At 53.2% G+C, this 14,592-nt stretch overlaps 1 protein-coding gene across 2 annotated transcripts in view; it reads right to left on the bottom strand.

Moving 5' to 3' along the window:
- Positions 1-14,592, bottom strand: part of KNTC1 (kinetochore associated 1) — a 913,665-nt gene that overhangs the window by 336,491 nt on the left and 562,582 nt on the right. For both annotated transcript variants that reach the window (XM_078667574.1, XM_078667573.1), the window contains exon 48: positions 7,546-7,762. In XM_078667574.1, coding sequence (XP_078523700.1) covers positions 7,546-7,762 — 217 coding nt within the window. The remainder of the gene's footprint in view (positions 1-7,545; positions 7,763-14,592) is intronic.

Below are 14,592 nucleotides of genomic sequence, written 5' to 3'. Positions count from 1 at the left end.
AGAGGCAATGGGAAAGAGGCAAAGGTAATGAGGAGAGCAAACAGGCTAGGAGACAGGCACGTGGAAAGTGTGACACTGATCATCAGATAGCCACAAAAACTGAAGGGAAGGGAGAGCACCACTGAGCCTCGACTACATAAAACTAAAACTAGCAGTAAATATACATGTGATATGGACACTGAACATATAGAAACATTATGATAGGGAGGCAAAAGCAGTGTAAGAGGGAGACACTGACAATGCTGGGGGGAGAGAGAGAGATAAGAGGGTGGGGAGAGAGATAAGAGGGCGGGGAGAGAGATAAGAGGGTGGGGAGAGATGCACAAGTTACTACTTGTGTAACGATATATCTGTAAGAGACATTAGTTAGTATTAGATTCCTTACCTTAGAATATCCCCAGGCGTCAGACTGGATCCGGAAACTTTTGCGTAGCAGTACCCTTGCGCGTCGGTAGGCGTCGTCTGCGGCTCCGCGTCAGTCGTCGGCGTCGTGGGCGCCGTGATGACGTCGTCGGAGTACTTAAACGCCGCCTCCGCGTGCTGACGTCAGTTCTTAGACACAGCTTTTCCGCGCCAGGAACGCAGAGCCATGTCAAAAAACCAACACTGGTGCCATTGAAACTAGGGCCCTGAAAGGGGTTAACCCTGACCCTAGATATCGGTTCGCAGAACGGGGAGGATGGGTGGGTCGGTAAGGAATCTAAAACTAACTAATGTCTCTTACAGATATATCGTTACACAAGTAGTAACTTGTGCATCTAAAAGACACGTTAGTATTAGATTCCTTACCTTAGAATAGATACCCCAGCAATACCAACCCTGGTGGTGGGTCTGCGAACCAATAATCACACCAGAAAGTCCTGGAGGACAGAACGGCCAAAGAAGCCATCCCTCTGGACTTGGCTGTCCAGGCAGTAGTGTCTTGCAAACGTGTGCAGCGATGCCCACGTAGCTGCCTGACAGATGTCTTGTAAGGGCACCCCCCGGCCCAGGGCAGTTGTAGTCGCCGTGGCTCGGGTGGAATGAGCCCGTAATCCAACAGGGGGCTCCTTTCTAGCCAAGGAGTAGCATGCCTGGATACACAAGATGATCCACCGGGAGATGGTCCTCTTGTGCACCGCTTTCCCCTTCTTAGCGCCCACGTAACCAACAAAGAGTTGGTCATCCACCCGGAACTGGCGTGTGCGATCCAAGTAGAATGAGAGCGCACGTTTTGGGTCCAGACGGTGGAGCCGCTCTTCCTCTTTAGAGGGATGCGGGGGCGGGAAGAAGGTTGGCAAGGTGATAGACTGCCTGATGTGGAAGGCCGTGACAACCTTGGGCAGGAAGGCTTAGTACGCAACACCACTTTGTCCGGATGGACAGAAAGGAAAGGTGAAGTACAAGAAAGCTCCTGGAGCTCACTCACTCTCCTGGCAGAGGTGATGGCAACCAGGAAAGCAGTCTTCAGAGTTAGAAGGCGGAGAGGACATTTGTGAAGTGGCTCAAAGGGAGCGCACATCAGAAATGTAAGAACCAGGTTCAAGTCCCACTGAGGCATCACAAACGGAACAGGAGGAAACGTGTGTGTGATGCCCTTAAGAAATCTATTTACAATAGGGGACTTGAACAAAGAAGGTTGATCAGGCAGCCTCAGAAAGGCTGAAAGGGCAGAAAGGTAGCCCTTGATAGTGCCCAGAGCAGAGCCCTGCTGGGCAAGAGAAAGAAGGAAGAGAAGAACCTCAGAAAGAGGGGCAGCAAGAGGATCCACAGCCTTTGCTGTGCACCATGCCACAAATCTGTTCCACCTGCAGGCGTATACCGACTTTGTGGAGGGACACCTGGCTGCCAGAATGACGTTACAGACTTCAGGAGGCAAGTCAAATGGCCTCAACTGTCGCCGCTCAATCTCCAAGCATGGAGGTGGAGACTGGACAGGTTCGGGTGGAGGACCGTCCCCTGCTGCTGCGACAGAAGGTCCTCCTGAAGAGGAAGACGAACCGGGGGATCGACTGACATACTGAGTAGCTCTGGATACCAGTACCTTCGAGCCCAGTCCGGAGCCACAAGGATGACTTGGGCCCGGTCGCGCTTGATCTTCTTCAGCACTCTGGGCAGAAGTAGTATAGGCGGAAAGGCGTACAGTAGACCGCAGCTCCACTCGCGACGAAAAGCGTCTCCGAACGAGTGCCGCCTTGGAAATTCCAATGCGCAGAACTGATGACATTGAGCGTTCTCTTCAGTGGCGAATAGATCGAACCAAGGCTCTCCCCATTGCTGAAAGAGGCCTTGCGCCACGTCCGAGTTCAGACACCATTCGTGATCCATCATGCACCGACGGCTGAGCTCGTCCGCCCTGGCGTTCAGAGAACCTGCCAGGTGTTGAGCCACCAGGGTCACGCCCTGGCGTTCCAGCCATTGCCAGAGGCGCAGAGCCTCCTGGCAAAGGGTCCACGACCCCACCCCGCCCTGTTTGTTGCAGTACCACATGGCGGTGGTGTTGTCCGTGAACACCTGCACTACACTCCCCCGGACAGAGGGGAGGAATGCTTTCAGTGCCAGACGAATCGCCCGCAACTCCAACAGGTTGATGTGGAGCCGGGCCTCCGCCGGAGACCAGAGGCCTCTGATCTCCGCCTCTCCCATGTGGCCTCCCCAGCCCTGGAGGGACGCATCCGTCACAACTACGTGCTCCGGTTGGGGAAGGGAGAGGGATCTGCCGCTGACCCAATCGCGGTCCGTGAGCCACCACTGAAGCTGTCTCGCAGTGCCCTCCGAGATCAGGACGTGGTCGGATAGGTTGCCCTGATGCTGGGCCCACTGAAACTTCAGGTCCCACTGCAGAGCCCGCATCCGCCACCTGGCGTGATGCACCAGCAGGATGCAGGAGGCCATCAGCCCCAGAAGCCGCAGCGTCAACCTGACCGAGACCCGAGATAACGGCTGAAAGATGGGAATCAGAGCCTGAATATCCCGGACCCGCTGCTCGGGTGGATAAACCCGAAACTGCGCCGAGTCGAGAACCGCTCCGATGAAAAGGAGCTTCTGAGAGGGGCACAGGTGTGACTTCGGCACATTGATGGAGAACCCCAGCCGATGCAGGAGATCTGCCGTAGTCTGGAGGTGGCTGACGACTGTCTGGGGCGAGCCCGCCTTCAACAACCAGTCGTCGAGGTAGGGGAAGAATGAAACCCCTAACCTGCGCAGGTGAGCTGCGACCACCGCCATCACCTTTGTGAACACCCGTGGGGTGCTGGTAAGGCCGAAGGGGAGCACGGTATACTGAAAGTGCTCGTGGCCAACTCTGAACCGCAGGTAGCGCCGGTGGGCCGGCAGGACGGGGATATGGAAATAAGCGTCCTGCAAGTCCAACGCTACCATCCAGTCTCCTGGGTCCAGGGCAGCTAGGACCTGAGCCAGTGTCAGCATCTTGAACTTCTCCTTCCGGAGGAAGCCGTTGACGTTCCTCAGGTCCAAGATAGGGCGTAGGCCCCCTTTGCCCTTCTTGGGTACCAGAAAGTAGTGGGAGTAGCAACCACATCCTACTTCTGGCCCAGGAACGCACTCGATGGCCCCCTTGGCCAAGAGGGCCGTAACTTCCTCCTGCAGAAGTCGCAAATGATCCCCCGATACACGGTGGTTCTGCGGTGGCATGGCTGGAGGAGTCGCCTCGAAGGGGAGGGAGTAGCCCCTTCGGACGATCTGCAGCACCCACCTGTCCGAAGTGACGGCGCGCCAGTGGAGGTGGTGATGGCGAACCCTGCCCCCCACTGGCGTCACATGGGCCTGAAAGCACGGACTAGGAGGGTTTTGAGGCGGATGCTGCGGGGGAAGGTGTGGACTGACCTCGCCGTTGTCCCCGACCGCCGGGACAGCGGTTCCCACGGCCGCCACCGCGTTGGGTATTACCCTGCGGAGCGTGGCTGGCGGCACGTGTGGGTACACCCCTTCAGTGGCCACGAAAGGAATGAAAGGCAGCAGATTGCTGGCGCGGGCCGAGAGGCCCAAGGACTTGGCCGTCGCCCTGGAGTCCTTAAAGCGCTCGAGCGCATGGTCTGCCTTGTCGCCAAAGAGGCGACGGCCATCAAACGGCATGTCCATCAAGGTGTTCTGGACATCGGCCGAAAAATTGGTGGACCTCAACCAGGCGTGACGTCTGACCGCCACTGTCGTTGCCATCGCTCTACCCAGTGAGTCGGTGGTATCCAGCCCACACCGTATAGAATATTTGGCTGCATTCCAGCCCTCCACAAGGGCTTGGCCCGTACCTCCAACGGACACTCTGGCAGCACTTCCGCAACTGTATCCCACAGAGAGTGGGTGTAGCGGCCCAAGAGGCATGCGGTGTTGGAAGACCGCAGACCCAGACTAAGGGACGAGAAGATCTTTTTGCCGTACTGCTCGTACCTCTTGGATTCCCTGTCCGGCGGTGCCGACGGGAATGCGGTCTGGGAATTGGAGGCCTGGCTCTCGGGGGTAGGGTGGATGGACAGGAAATATGGGTCGCCCGGTGCTGGGCGGTGGCGCCTGGCCAAGTTCCTATCTACGGGTGAACCCGTAGCGGGCTTGGACCAAGTGCCCAGAAGAACGTCGGTTAAGGCCTCATTAAAGGGCAGCAGAGGCTCGGCCGAGCTTGACTGCGGTTTAAGGACCTCAGTGAGGAGATTAGTCCTCACGGCCGCGACGGGGAGCTCAAGGCCCAAGGCCTTGGCAGCCCTCATCAACACCACACTGTAGGTTGCCCCCTCCTCCGAAGCCACGGTTGGAGGGGAGACAAAACCAGTGTCTGGAGAGGTGTCCAGGCCACTGGCCTCCCCAAGGTCTCCTGCCCAGTCCTCATGAGACTGACACTCTCGGGTCAGAGGGTCATCAGACCCCTCCCAATCCCCTTCATCACCAATCTCCTGAAACTCAGGGTTCTCAACTAATGGGGCCTGCTCATAGAAGTGTAACTCCCCAAACGACGTCTGGAGCGGCGCCCATCGGGGCCGTCCCGACGTCGGAACAGGAATGAAGGGGGCATCGGGGACGGCGCCGCCCGAGGACGGCACCGGAGGCGACACCTGATGGTCTGACGCCGGGGAGGTCGTAAGGTCCACCGGCGACGATCCAGATCCCGAAGAAAGTCTAGCGGCGTCCCACGGCGCCGGGCCCGAAGGCGCCGGCGGCGCCGTGACAGCTGTACTCTGCGGCGCCGGGCCCGAAGGCATCGGCGCCGTCGGGATAGCGGGAGCCTGCGGCGCCGGGCCCGAAGGCGTCGGGGCCGAAGCACCCGACGGCGTCAGGGCCGAAGCACCCGACCCGCTAGAGGCCCCAGACGGGTCCGCTGGGCCCGAAGGTGCCGCGGAGCCCGTCGGAGGAGGGAGTTTCCTCATGGCCATGAGGAAGCGCTCGATCTCCTCCGGCGTCGCGTTGAGCCCAGGGACCGGAGGGTGTGGAGCTGAACGCGGCGGCCGCGACTCCGACGGAGCCGCGTGGGCGGTGTCACCCGAACCCCCGGCCGCATCGCGCGAGCGTCGGGGGGAGTCCGCAGAGCGATGACGCCTCTTGGACTTCTTGTGCTTCTTACCTGACGACGACTTCGACCCGGAGGAGTGCGGCCTACTCTCGGAGCTGTGGTGGCTCCGAGCCCGCGACCTGTCCCTCGACCTCCCGCGGGACCTCTCGCGGCGCGGGACCGACTGCCGGAGTTCGAGACGCCTGCGGGACCGCTCCCGCCTGGCTTTCGAAGAGAGGGCCCGGCAGTCGGAGCAGGCCTTGTCGTCATGATCGACGCCTAGACAAGTTAAACACAGGTGGTGAGGATCAGTCACCGACATCGTGCGGTCGCAATCCTCGCAGTGCTTAAAGCCGGGCATCCCTACGGCACCAATCGGAGTCGAAAGACTTCGAGAAACGATCAAAAATGATCAAAAAAGTTAGTCAAAAATTGACTAGGGTTACTGCTTTTTCCAGATCTGCGCTTGCTGGCGCGGAAAAAAGAAGAACTGACGTCAGCACGCGGAGGCGGCGTCTAAGTACTCGACGACGTCATCACGCGCCCACGACGGACGCGGAGCCACAGACGACGCCTACCGACGCGCAAGGGTACTGCTACGCAAAAGTTTCCGGATCCAGTCTGACGCCTGGGGATATTCTAAGGTAAGGAATCTAATACTAACGTGTTTTTTTCAGATATAAGAGGGCGAGGAGAGAGAGATAAGAGGGCAAGGAGAGCGATATGAGGGCAAAGAGACACACGCTTGGTTAAGGAGATGCAGAAGCTGGGACAACAGGACACTCAGGTCTCAACAAGGACATGTGAAGGCCAGGGTGAGGAGACTGAGGCTGACGGAAAGTGACATAGGGAGAAACACACTGAGACCTGGAACTCAGGAGTAGAGAGACACAGACGGCGTAATAGATAGAAAGAGAGAGAGAGATGTACATAGAGCAAGGGAAAAAAGTTGCAAGGACAGACATAGGCGGAGGATGAAAACACAGATATAATGTTATGGAAACAGGCGGTGAGAGACACGGACAAGGTGACACACAAGCTTCAGGAAAGAGGCACACAAACCAAAACAGGAAGGCACAGGCACTGGAAAAGGGAGGTACCAGAACAGGGAGGCAAATTGTACTGGGACAAGGAGACACAGGTAATAAGATACAGGTACCCAGACAATGAGACACAAGCACTGGAACAGGGAGACACAGGCACTCGGAAAGAAAGAGACCGGCAGCTGGACCTTGGGTTAAAGCCTAGTTTAAACCAGAGGTTAATAACCAGAATAAGGCCCTCAATAAGACCTAGCTGAAAGTCCCATCAGCATATTAGGCAAATGTATAGTGTACAGCCATTGAGGCACACAGTATGTGACAGCCTGATAGAAAGATTTCAGCCTGAAAAAGTCCACAGTACCACAAAGAAGGACTTTAGTCTGAGGAAAAAGAAAGTACTTTCATTAATAGAGTCTAGCAATCTGCTCACAAGAACAAAGAAAAGTAAAGCAACCGCTGATCTCCAAAACAAATGCAGGCACAGACGAACAAGGCCTGGGAACATGCAGACGGTCGGTCCAATCACCACAGAAAAGCAAAGACCTGCGCAGAAACAACACACAGAAAAGGTAGCACCAGAGAATCCTGGTTTACAATGATTAATGGTTTAGTAATAAAACCTAAATTAACTCCCAAGGACGCTGTATGTTAATTTTGTTCAAATCCAATACTGGCGTGGCCATTTCAATAAGCATTTTTTATTTACTATAGAATGTAATCTCATTTAGTAGTCTAATGCTCCATAAAATGGAAAATGAATACTTGCAGACAAGTGCTTGAAGGCTCATTTAAATAATAATGATAATCATAATACTGTTATTGCTATTTATATTTATATTTATCTTCTCCGCTGTATCTTCCTTCCAGGGATTCAAACCTGTGAATTGTAGGTCTCTGGGAGGGCACTCAACTCTTCTCCAACCTCACTGACTTTGGTCTTCATAGGTACAACTCTTGAGATGCAGTCATCATAAATAGAAATTAATATTATGCAGCTGATCCACTGTATAAATGACAAACTGATACCTGTTGGGAGCTCTTGAGCAATTCTGTGAGCAATTGCGGCCGCCCACTCCGGATTAGTGATGGCTTGCAGGTAGGACTGGATTGTCTGAACAGTCTTGGCTGTTTCCTTGGTTAAAAGTGAGGAACATCCAGCTTTTGTTTGCTGAAGGGCTTTTGGCTTCAGACTCTTTGTGAAAACATGGTTAACTGCAGTCATATGTAACTTATCCAAGGAAATCTGAAAAATAATATTACAAACATGATTTTTCTTGACAAGTATATAGTATAAAGTGGCAGTGTAGAGGCAATGCCTTACAAAAGCTGCATCTGAGATAACAGACAGAGTGATGTCAGCAGTGCTGGGCACAAGCATCATATTAGAGATACGCTGAGTAAGTTGCTGGCATGAGGTTTAGATTAAACCTGGATGAAATGAAGAGATACTCTGACACCAATATTTCATCTTCCTATTAAGCTATCACCTGCTCAGTCTTAACACACCCAGGAAGTTGGGAACACCCAACCCTTTCTGAAGCAAGTTCCAACACAAAAAGTTTACTATCCCACTTACAGGTAATCCAACACTTTAATGATTTACATACTCCAATGTGGGGAGCTGGCTTCACTCGGGAGTGTACATATTGATATCCACTAGTGTAGTGAATTTGGTGCAATGTGCGTTAGTTTAAACTGGTAGCCCAACATTATATAATTATACCAAAGGTAAAGGCTGGGTATTCTTCAGCCATAGTTGTCTATTGTTTGTTCCTAAGAAACAAGTTACATGTTAGTGGGAGAAACGTCCTGACACACATGTGCAATCCACACACTGCTAAGGCACAAGCAGCTGTAAATTAACATTGGCAGATTAACTCTGCGGTACACATTCTCTCTGTGTCCTGGGCTATTCATTGGTCACAGGGCAGTACCTGTGGTGGGTACAGCTTTTTACCACTAGTATCCCAGGGCCTTAAACATGTTTGAGCCCTAACTAAATAACAAACTTAGTCCCTTTGTATTCTTAGCTGAAAGGGAAGCTGGTTGAGCTTATTTTTTTTTAAGAACCTTTATTTATTTCAGCATAGTAATACAACCATAGGCCTACAACCAATCCGGCCGGCCGCTACGCAAAGCAGGAGAAAGGGCAATAGAACATACAAGATGCAGCGGTCCGGGGGTCGAAGGTTGAGTAACAGCCAGGATATGCCATACATTGAGATCACCGCACAATAATAAAGATCAGAGACGGTTCATTTTGCAATAACAAAAATAGAAGAGAATCAATGTCGCAGAGTCATACACACCCCCAGCACAGCGAATTAATAACAAAAAGGTATGCCAGCAATATATAAAGATCAAGAATGACGGGGAGGGGGCAGCGGGGCAAGGAGAGACGCAATAAGCACGAAGCAATCATGGCGAACTAGTCCCACCCAGCAAGGCAAAACACACTATGGGAGACATGAAAGACAACGACATCGAAAAAGAAAAGGGCAAAGGGCCATAGAAACAAAAAGGGAGAACAAAACAACACACCCATCCCCCAACCCCCAACCCTGCACCCCTGCAGAAGGCTATGGCCTACCCCCCCAGCAGCGTGCCTGTCGCCCTAAATAAGAGACCCGAAATACAGAGAAGAAAAAGAGAAAAAGAGAGAGAAAAAAATACGGGAGGAGGGCCCTCAATCTAATGTCCCAGCCCCTCCTACCCCCGCAGGCAAAAAAACGTCTAAACGGCAGCAATTGAGAAATACAAATAACGGCAGTCATGTAGAACGCAATCAATTATAGCTCCGCGAAGCTCACCCGTAAAGCCCCATAAACCCGCCATGAGTCTCTCCATGTCCCAAACAAAGTCACCCCTGGCCTCTTCTGTCAATAGTACCAACGTTGAACCAGCCTGCAGACAGGATATAGAGTAGCACAGAAGGTCCGATCACACCGGGAGGACCTGGCAGTGCCGTCGTACCATAGGATACAAGCCACCGGAGTCTCGCCAATGATGCATGGCGGGAGACGGACCGTGTCAACATCAACAGCGCCAACAGTCTCAAATCAGGATACAGTCCAGCCATCCTTAAAGAGGGAATCACACGAAGCAGGAAGCGCTGAATCCACGCCGGGGTCGTCCAAACCATGGACCGACGCTGTTCCCCCACTCGCGGTTTAGAGATAGGCCCCAAGGAGACAATCACACGCGTAACCGGTGTAGCCACAGCCAGCACATGAACCAAAGCTACCCTCGTCTCCACGAGTGCAGATGCATCCGGGGAACACGCCAATGTATCAAAGGCAGACACAGCAGCGCCTCCATGAGAGCGATCCGTGCCGACACAAAATGGCGGAGCAACAATGGCGGCCATCCTTTTCCCCAAGTCTCGGGCCTCCTGGATCAGGGTAGTCTGCAGAGTTGTTAAAGAAGCCAGGACATCTCTGGGAGTGGGTGGTTTCTCATGTTGCCAAACGCCGAGAGTCTCTTGCACACTGGCTGCCCTGCTCGGGCGAGGGGCACGCAGGAGGGCAGCCTTCGCCATGTCAGCCGTTCCGGTTTCTCTTCCCTCCACCTCACCGCGGGATCGGGCCCAACACCCGGACACCGCAGGCTACACAGCGGGATTCAATAGTCGGGGCTGGCGACAGAAAGGAGAGGCACCAAAAGGCTAGACCAGCCCCCGTAGCTCCGCAGGAGCCACCCACGAGCACCCGGGGTGGGCCATGGACATGACCGGGTATCTCACCGAAAGGGAGCTGGGCATCACGAGTTCCTCTCCGGCCCAGCTATAGCACACTTTCCGCCGGGCAACCCACTATGGGGAGTGGGTGGATCTCATCTCTGTTGGCTCGCAGGATCTCAGGTTCTCCCCGACCGGATTCCCAGCGCAACCAGAGGCCGTTTGGCAGTGCGCTTCCGGTCGGACACTCTACTCACTCGAGGTCCCGGTCTCAACACCTCGAAGGCCGCCAAACAATCTGGGACAGTTCTTCGGGTCTACTGCACGGAGGAGCCTCAGAAGCAGACGGTAAGTGAATGCCACTCTTCACCTACTCAAATTAGCAGACGCCGCTCAGGAGAAGTACCAGGATATACGTGCAGGCGGGAGGGAGCACAGAACCGAGCGTTTATGCAACCATCCCGATCGCCATCTTGGCTCCTCCCCTCCGTGGTAGATGGTTTTGACCATCACTAGCCACTGCACCATCTGCACTATCTACTTGTTCACCACTACACACATTTGTCCACCTTCTGTGCTTGAATACAACTCCGTACAGCAGTTGCATCTCAAAAACGATTGCTTTTTAAAAGAAATCGCTTTACTAAGTGTTGACAGTCCTTTCAATTCAGATGAATATTATTGGTGTCAACATACTGTGCTAGAAATTTCAAAATCATATCAAAGGTTTACTTAGGGACCTTGTCTTTTTACCACATGTACCAAGTTTGCATGTGGGATATTGGGTGGCCCTGTGATTTATCAGAAGACTGCTAAATGTTGCAGCACAACAAGTGGCAGTGTGGGAGGAAGAGAAGCAAAGGATCTGTAAGAAACATATATTAGTTATAGATTCCTTACCTTAGAATTACCCCCCCGGTATAAGACTGGATGCAGAGATTTTTTCTTTAGCAGTACCCCTGAGCGTCAGTAGGTGGCGTTGGTCGTCCGTCGTTGGCATCGTGATCGCCGGGATGACGTTGCGGTGTCTACTTAGACGCCACCCCCGCGCGCTGACGTCAGTTCTTTACACGTCATTCCAAGCCAGAAGCGCAGAGCCATGCAAGACACTGACCACTGGTGCACAAAACTAGGGCCTTGAAAGGGAGTCAGTTACTCTAGAAGTCAGTTCGCAGAACGGGGAGGATGGGTGGGGCAGTAAGGAATCTATAACTAATATATGTCTTTTATAGATATATTGTTACCGAAGGTAAGTAACTTGCTCATCTGAAAGAGACTATTAGTTATAGATTCCTTACCTTAGAATAGATACCCCAGTAATACCAACTTCGGACGTGAGTCTGCGAACCAAGTTCACACCAGAAAGTCCTGGAGAACGGAACGGCCAAAGAAGCAGTCTCTCCGGACTTGGCTATTCAGGCAGTAGTGTTTTCTGAACATGTGCAGAGATGCCCACGTGGATGCCTGGTAGATGTCACCAAGGGGAACTACACATCCAAAAGCAGTAGCTGCCGTCGCCCTGGTGGAATGGGTGAGCAGCCTTATCGGAGGCTCCTTTCGTGGCGCCCGCATAGCTAAGAAAGAGTTGATCATCCACCCCAAATTTTTTGTGCGATCCAGATTAAACGATAGCACACGCTTTAAATCCAGACTGTGGAGTCTCTCTTCCTCCTTGGAAGGGTACGAGGGCGGGAAGAAGGTGGACAAAGTCTGTCCTATGTGGAAAGAGGTAACCACTTTGGGACGAAAAAAAGGTCTAGTTCAAATTACAACCTTGTCCGGGTGAACAGCAAGGAAAGGAGGCTTAAAAGAAAGATCCTGAAGTTCACTCACCCTGCGAGCAGTGGTGATGGCAACAAGAAAAGCAGTCTTTAAGGTCAAGAGTCGGAGACTACAATTATGTAGTGGCTCAAAAGGAGCACACATGAGATAAGTTAAGACAGATCCAAGTCCCACTGGGCCATTACAAAAGGAATGGGAGAAAAGAGGTGAGTAATGCCCTTAAGAAATCTATTTACAATAGGGGACTAGAAGAGAAGGCTGATCAGGAAATGAAATGAAATAAAAAGAAATCCAGTATTTGTTAAGTGCACAAATACCCGAGGGTGTCAAGGAGCTGGGGGCCTTCGGTAAGAATAAGCGAGCTATTGCCAAGAGCCACATGGTGCTGGACTAACCTGCCGCCGGCACCGTGGATCGAACCGCGAACCCCATGTCCAGAGTCAAGTTCCCTGGCCACACCTCTTCCCAAGGCGAAGAAAGGCCGAAATATAGCCTTTAAGGGTGCCCAGAGCAAAACCCTGCTGGGCCAAAGTATGAATGAAGAGGTGTAGGAGAGTAGGGTCTGCAATCCTATGATCACCCAGATTTTTGCTTTTTGCTGCACTGGTTTACGACTTTCCCTGGCTGTGGGCCTGCTAATCAGACCCACAGCCTAGCTGTTCTCTCTATCCAAATTGTACTCAGGTACTGAATTGGCACTGGGCCCTCTCCAAGTCCCTGTACCCAGGGCTGAGGTGTACCCAGAAGTCTCCCAGGGGCTGAAGCATGTATTATGCCACCCCTGGGCTGACTAACTAAACTGACACAACTGGCTGCACGACAGCTGGGGCAAGGTGGTGTACTCACCCTTTGCTTTAGATATAGTATACCTATATCTAACCCTAAAATGGACACACAGATCTCCTATCAGTCACTCCTATGGCAGGCCTTAACAATCCTGAAGGCAGAGTGCTTGGAATCGTGTGAGATGGTGCTCTGGCATGAGCTGAGCCTGTCTGCGGCTTTCGGGATCCATCCCTTAGCCGTTTCCATGATATCGCATACCATATACTCTTAAGTGCATTATAATCCTCGCGGTTATATGCCAACTCTGGTATCGCTTTATCAAAACATGTCGAGTAAGGTGTCATACGAATTGGAATACTAACCCCTCGCCAATTCTGGCGACGGGGTTAGCATTCCACCCTTCTAGAGGGACACGACATGTATGTAACCCCTAACCCCGGTTAAAGTCAAACAGAGCCTCAGCTCCACATAATGGATGCTGCCACCGAGACACAAGTCTGCCCTCCTGCTGCTGGGAGTCCTCCCAGAGCAGGAGATAAGGACAAAGGGTTTCCTGCCAGGGGCGGTGCCAGCACCGTCCCAGACAGGGTTTTGTGTATTGTAGGTAGGCAGGGCTTTAGAGGAAGGTGACTGCACGTGGCACCCCGGTGCTCACTGTGCATAGGCTGGCTGGAACCAGTTCCAGGGTCACTCCAGACCCTGTGCTGGGGAAAAGCCCGCCAAGGAAGTGGGTGTAACCACCCCCCTCCTGGTCCCACCCCTAGGGCAGGACTTAGTCGCGTGCCAGCCCCTTTTTACAGGATAAAGGTAGGAACTGGCCCCCTTCCAAATCAGATCATCTTTGAATCCTGAAACTACTTTCCACGAAAGGAACTCAAGACTTCTTCCTAAGATTTCTCCCTTGTGACTAAGGAGTAGTCACCCTGCATCCGCAGGCACCATCTTAAGAACACTGCGGTCTGCTGCAAGTCTCTCCTCCGGATCAAGACTGCCCAGCTCGACGAGAACCGGCTTCCCTGGCACCTCTGACCTCTACCTACATCATCAGTCACGCTGAGATTCGTGGGTGTGACGAGACCTCGAGGGACCGGCCATCTTCAAGACTGCACGACTTCTTTCCAGCAAGCCCGCCGAGTAATTTCCTGGTGAGTGCTTTGGGGTCCGAGAAGCCCCGACCCTGAGCATCTCCAGCACCGAAGTGCAGCCCCCCAGCATCTCCACGATCTGCATGGGGCCCTTCTGCTTTTTGCTGCTCACCGCGTTGTTTGGCTACTAGCCCGCTGGCTGGTGGCCTTCTGAACGACGCCCGACGACATCACTGCTGCTAGTCTGGTTGCTCCAGACTGGCCCTTGCTTCCCTCCATCGGAGAAGTACCCTGGACCCTCCTGGTCCGGCTAAGACGCCATTTTAGGTCCACCGCGTGGGCCTTGCATTTGCCAAGACTTGTTGCCCAATCCTGGGTCCAGCGACGTCGACAGCAAGAACCTTCGTGGGACAGCTCGCACCTCCATCCTGGTCGCCGACAACGCCTCCTGGTCCGAGAGACTGCAGAGCCCAGCAGCGCCCACTCACCTGACTGCGGTGACTTCGCCCGGTGCCATCCTGGTGCCCACTTAATCACTGGCTAGTGATTCAAGAACTTGGTCCCCTCTGCTTTCAGGTTTTCTTCTTCCTTGATCCAGGCTTGGATCCATCGAACTTTTCTTCACTGGTCGCCTGCCAGCAACTTCCTTCTTCCAGGCTCCTGGTCCGGCAACGAGATTCCCGACGTCTTTTCAGACCTATGCAGCTGCAGCCCCTGGGCTAGGTAACTTCGGCACTTCGGTGT

The sequence above is a fragment of the Lissotriton helveticus genome, chromosome 11 (genome assembly GCF_964261635.1).
Source record: "Lissotriton helveticus chromosome 11, aLisHel1.1, whole genome shotgun sequence".
Lineage (NCBI taxonomy): Eukaryota > Metazoa > Chordata > Amphibia > Caudata > Salamandridae > Lissotriton > Lissotriton helveticus.
Note: the sequence above shows the minus strand (reverse complement) of the source record. Positions and strands in the feature narration are given on the sequence as shown.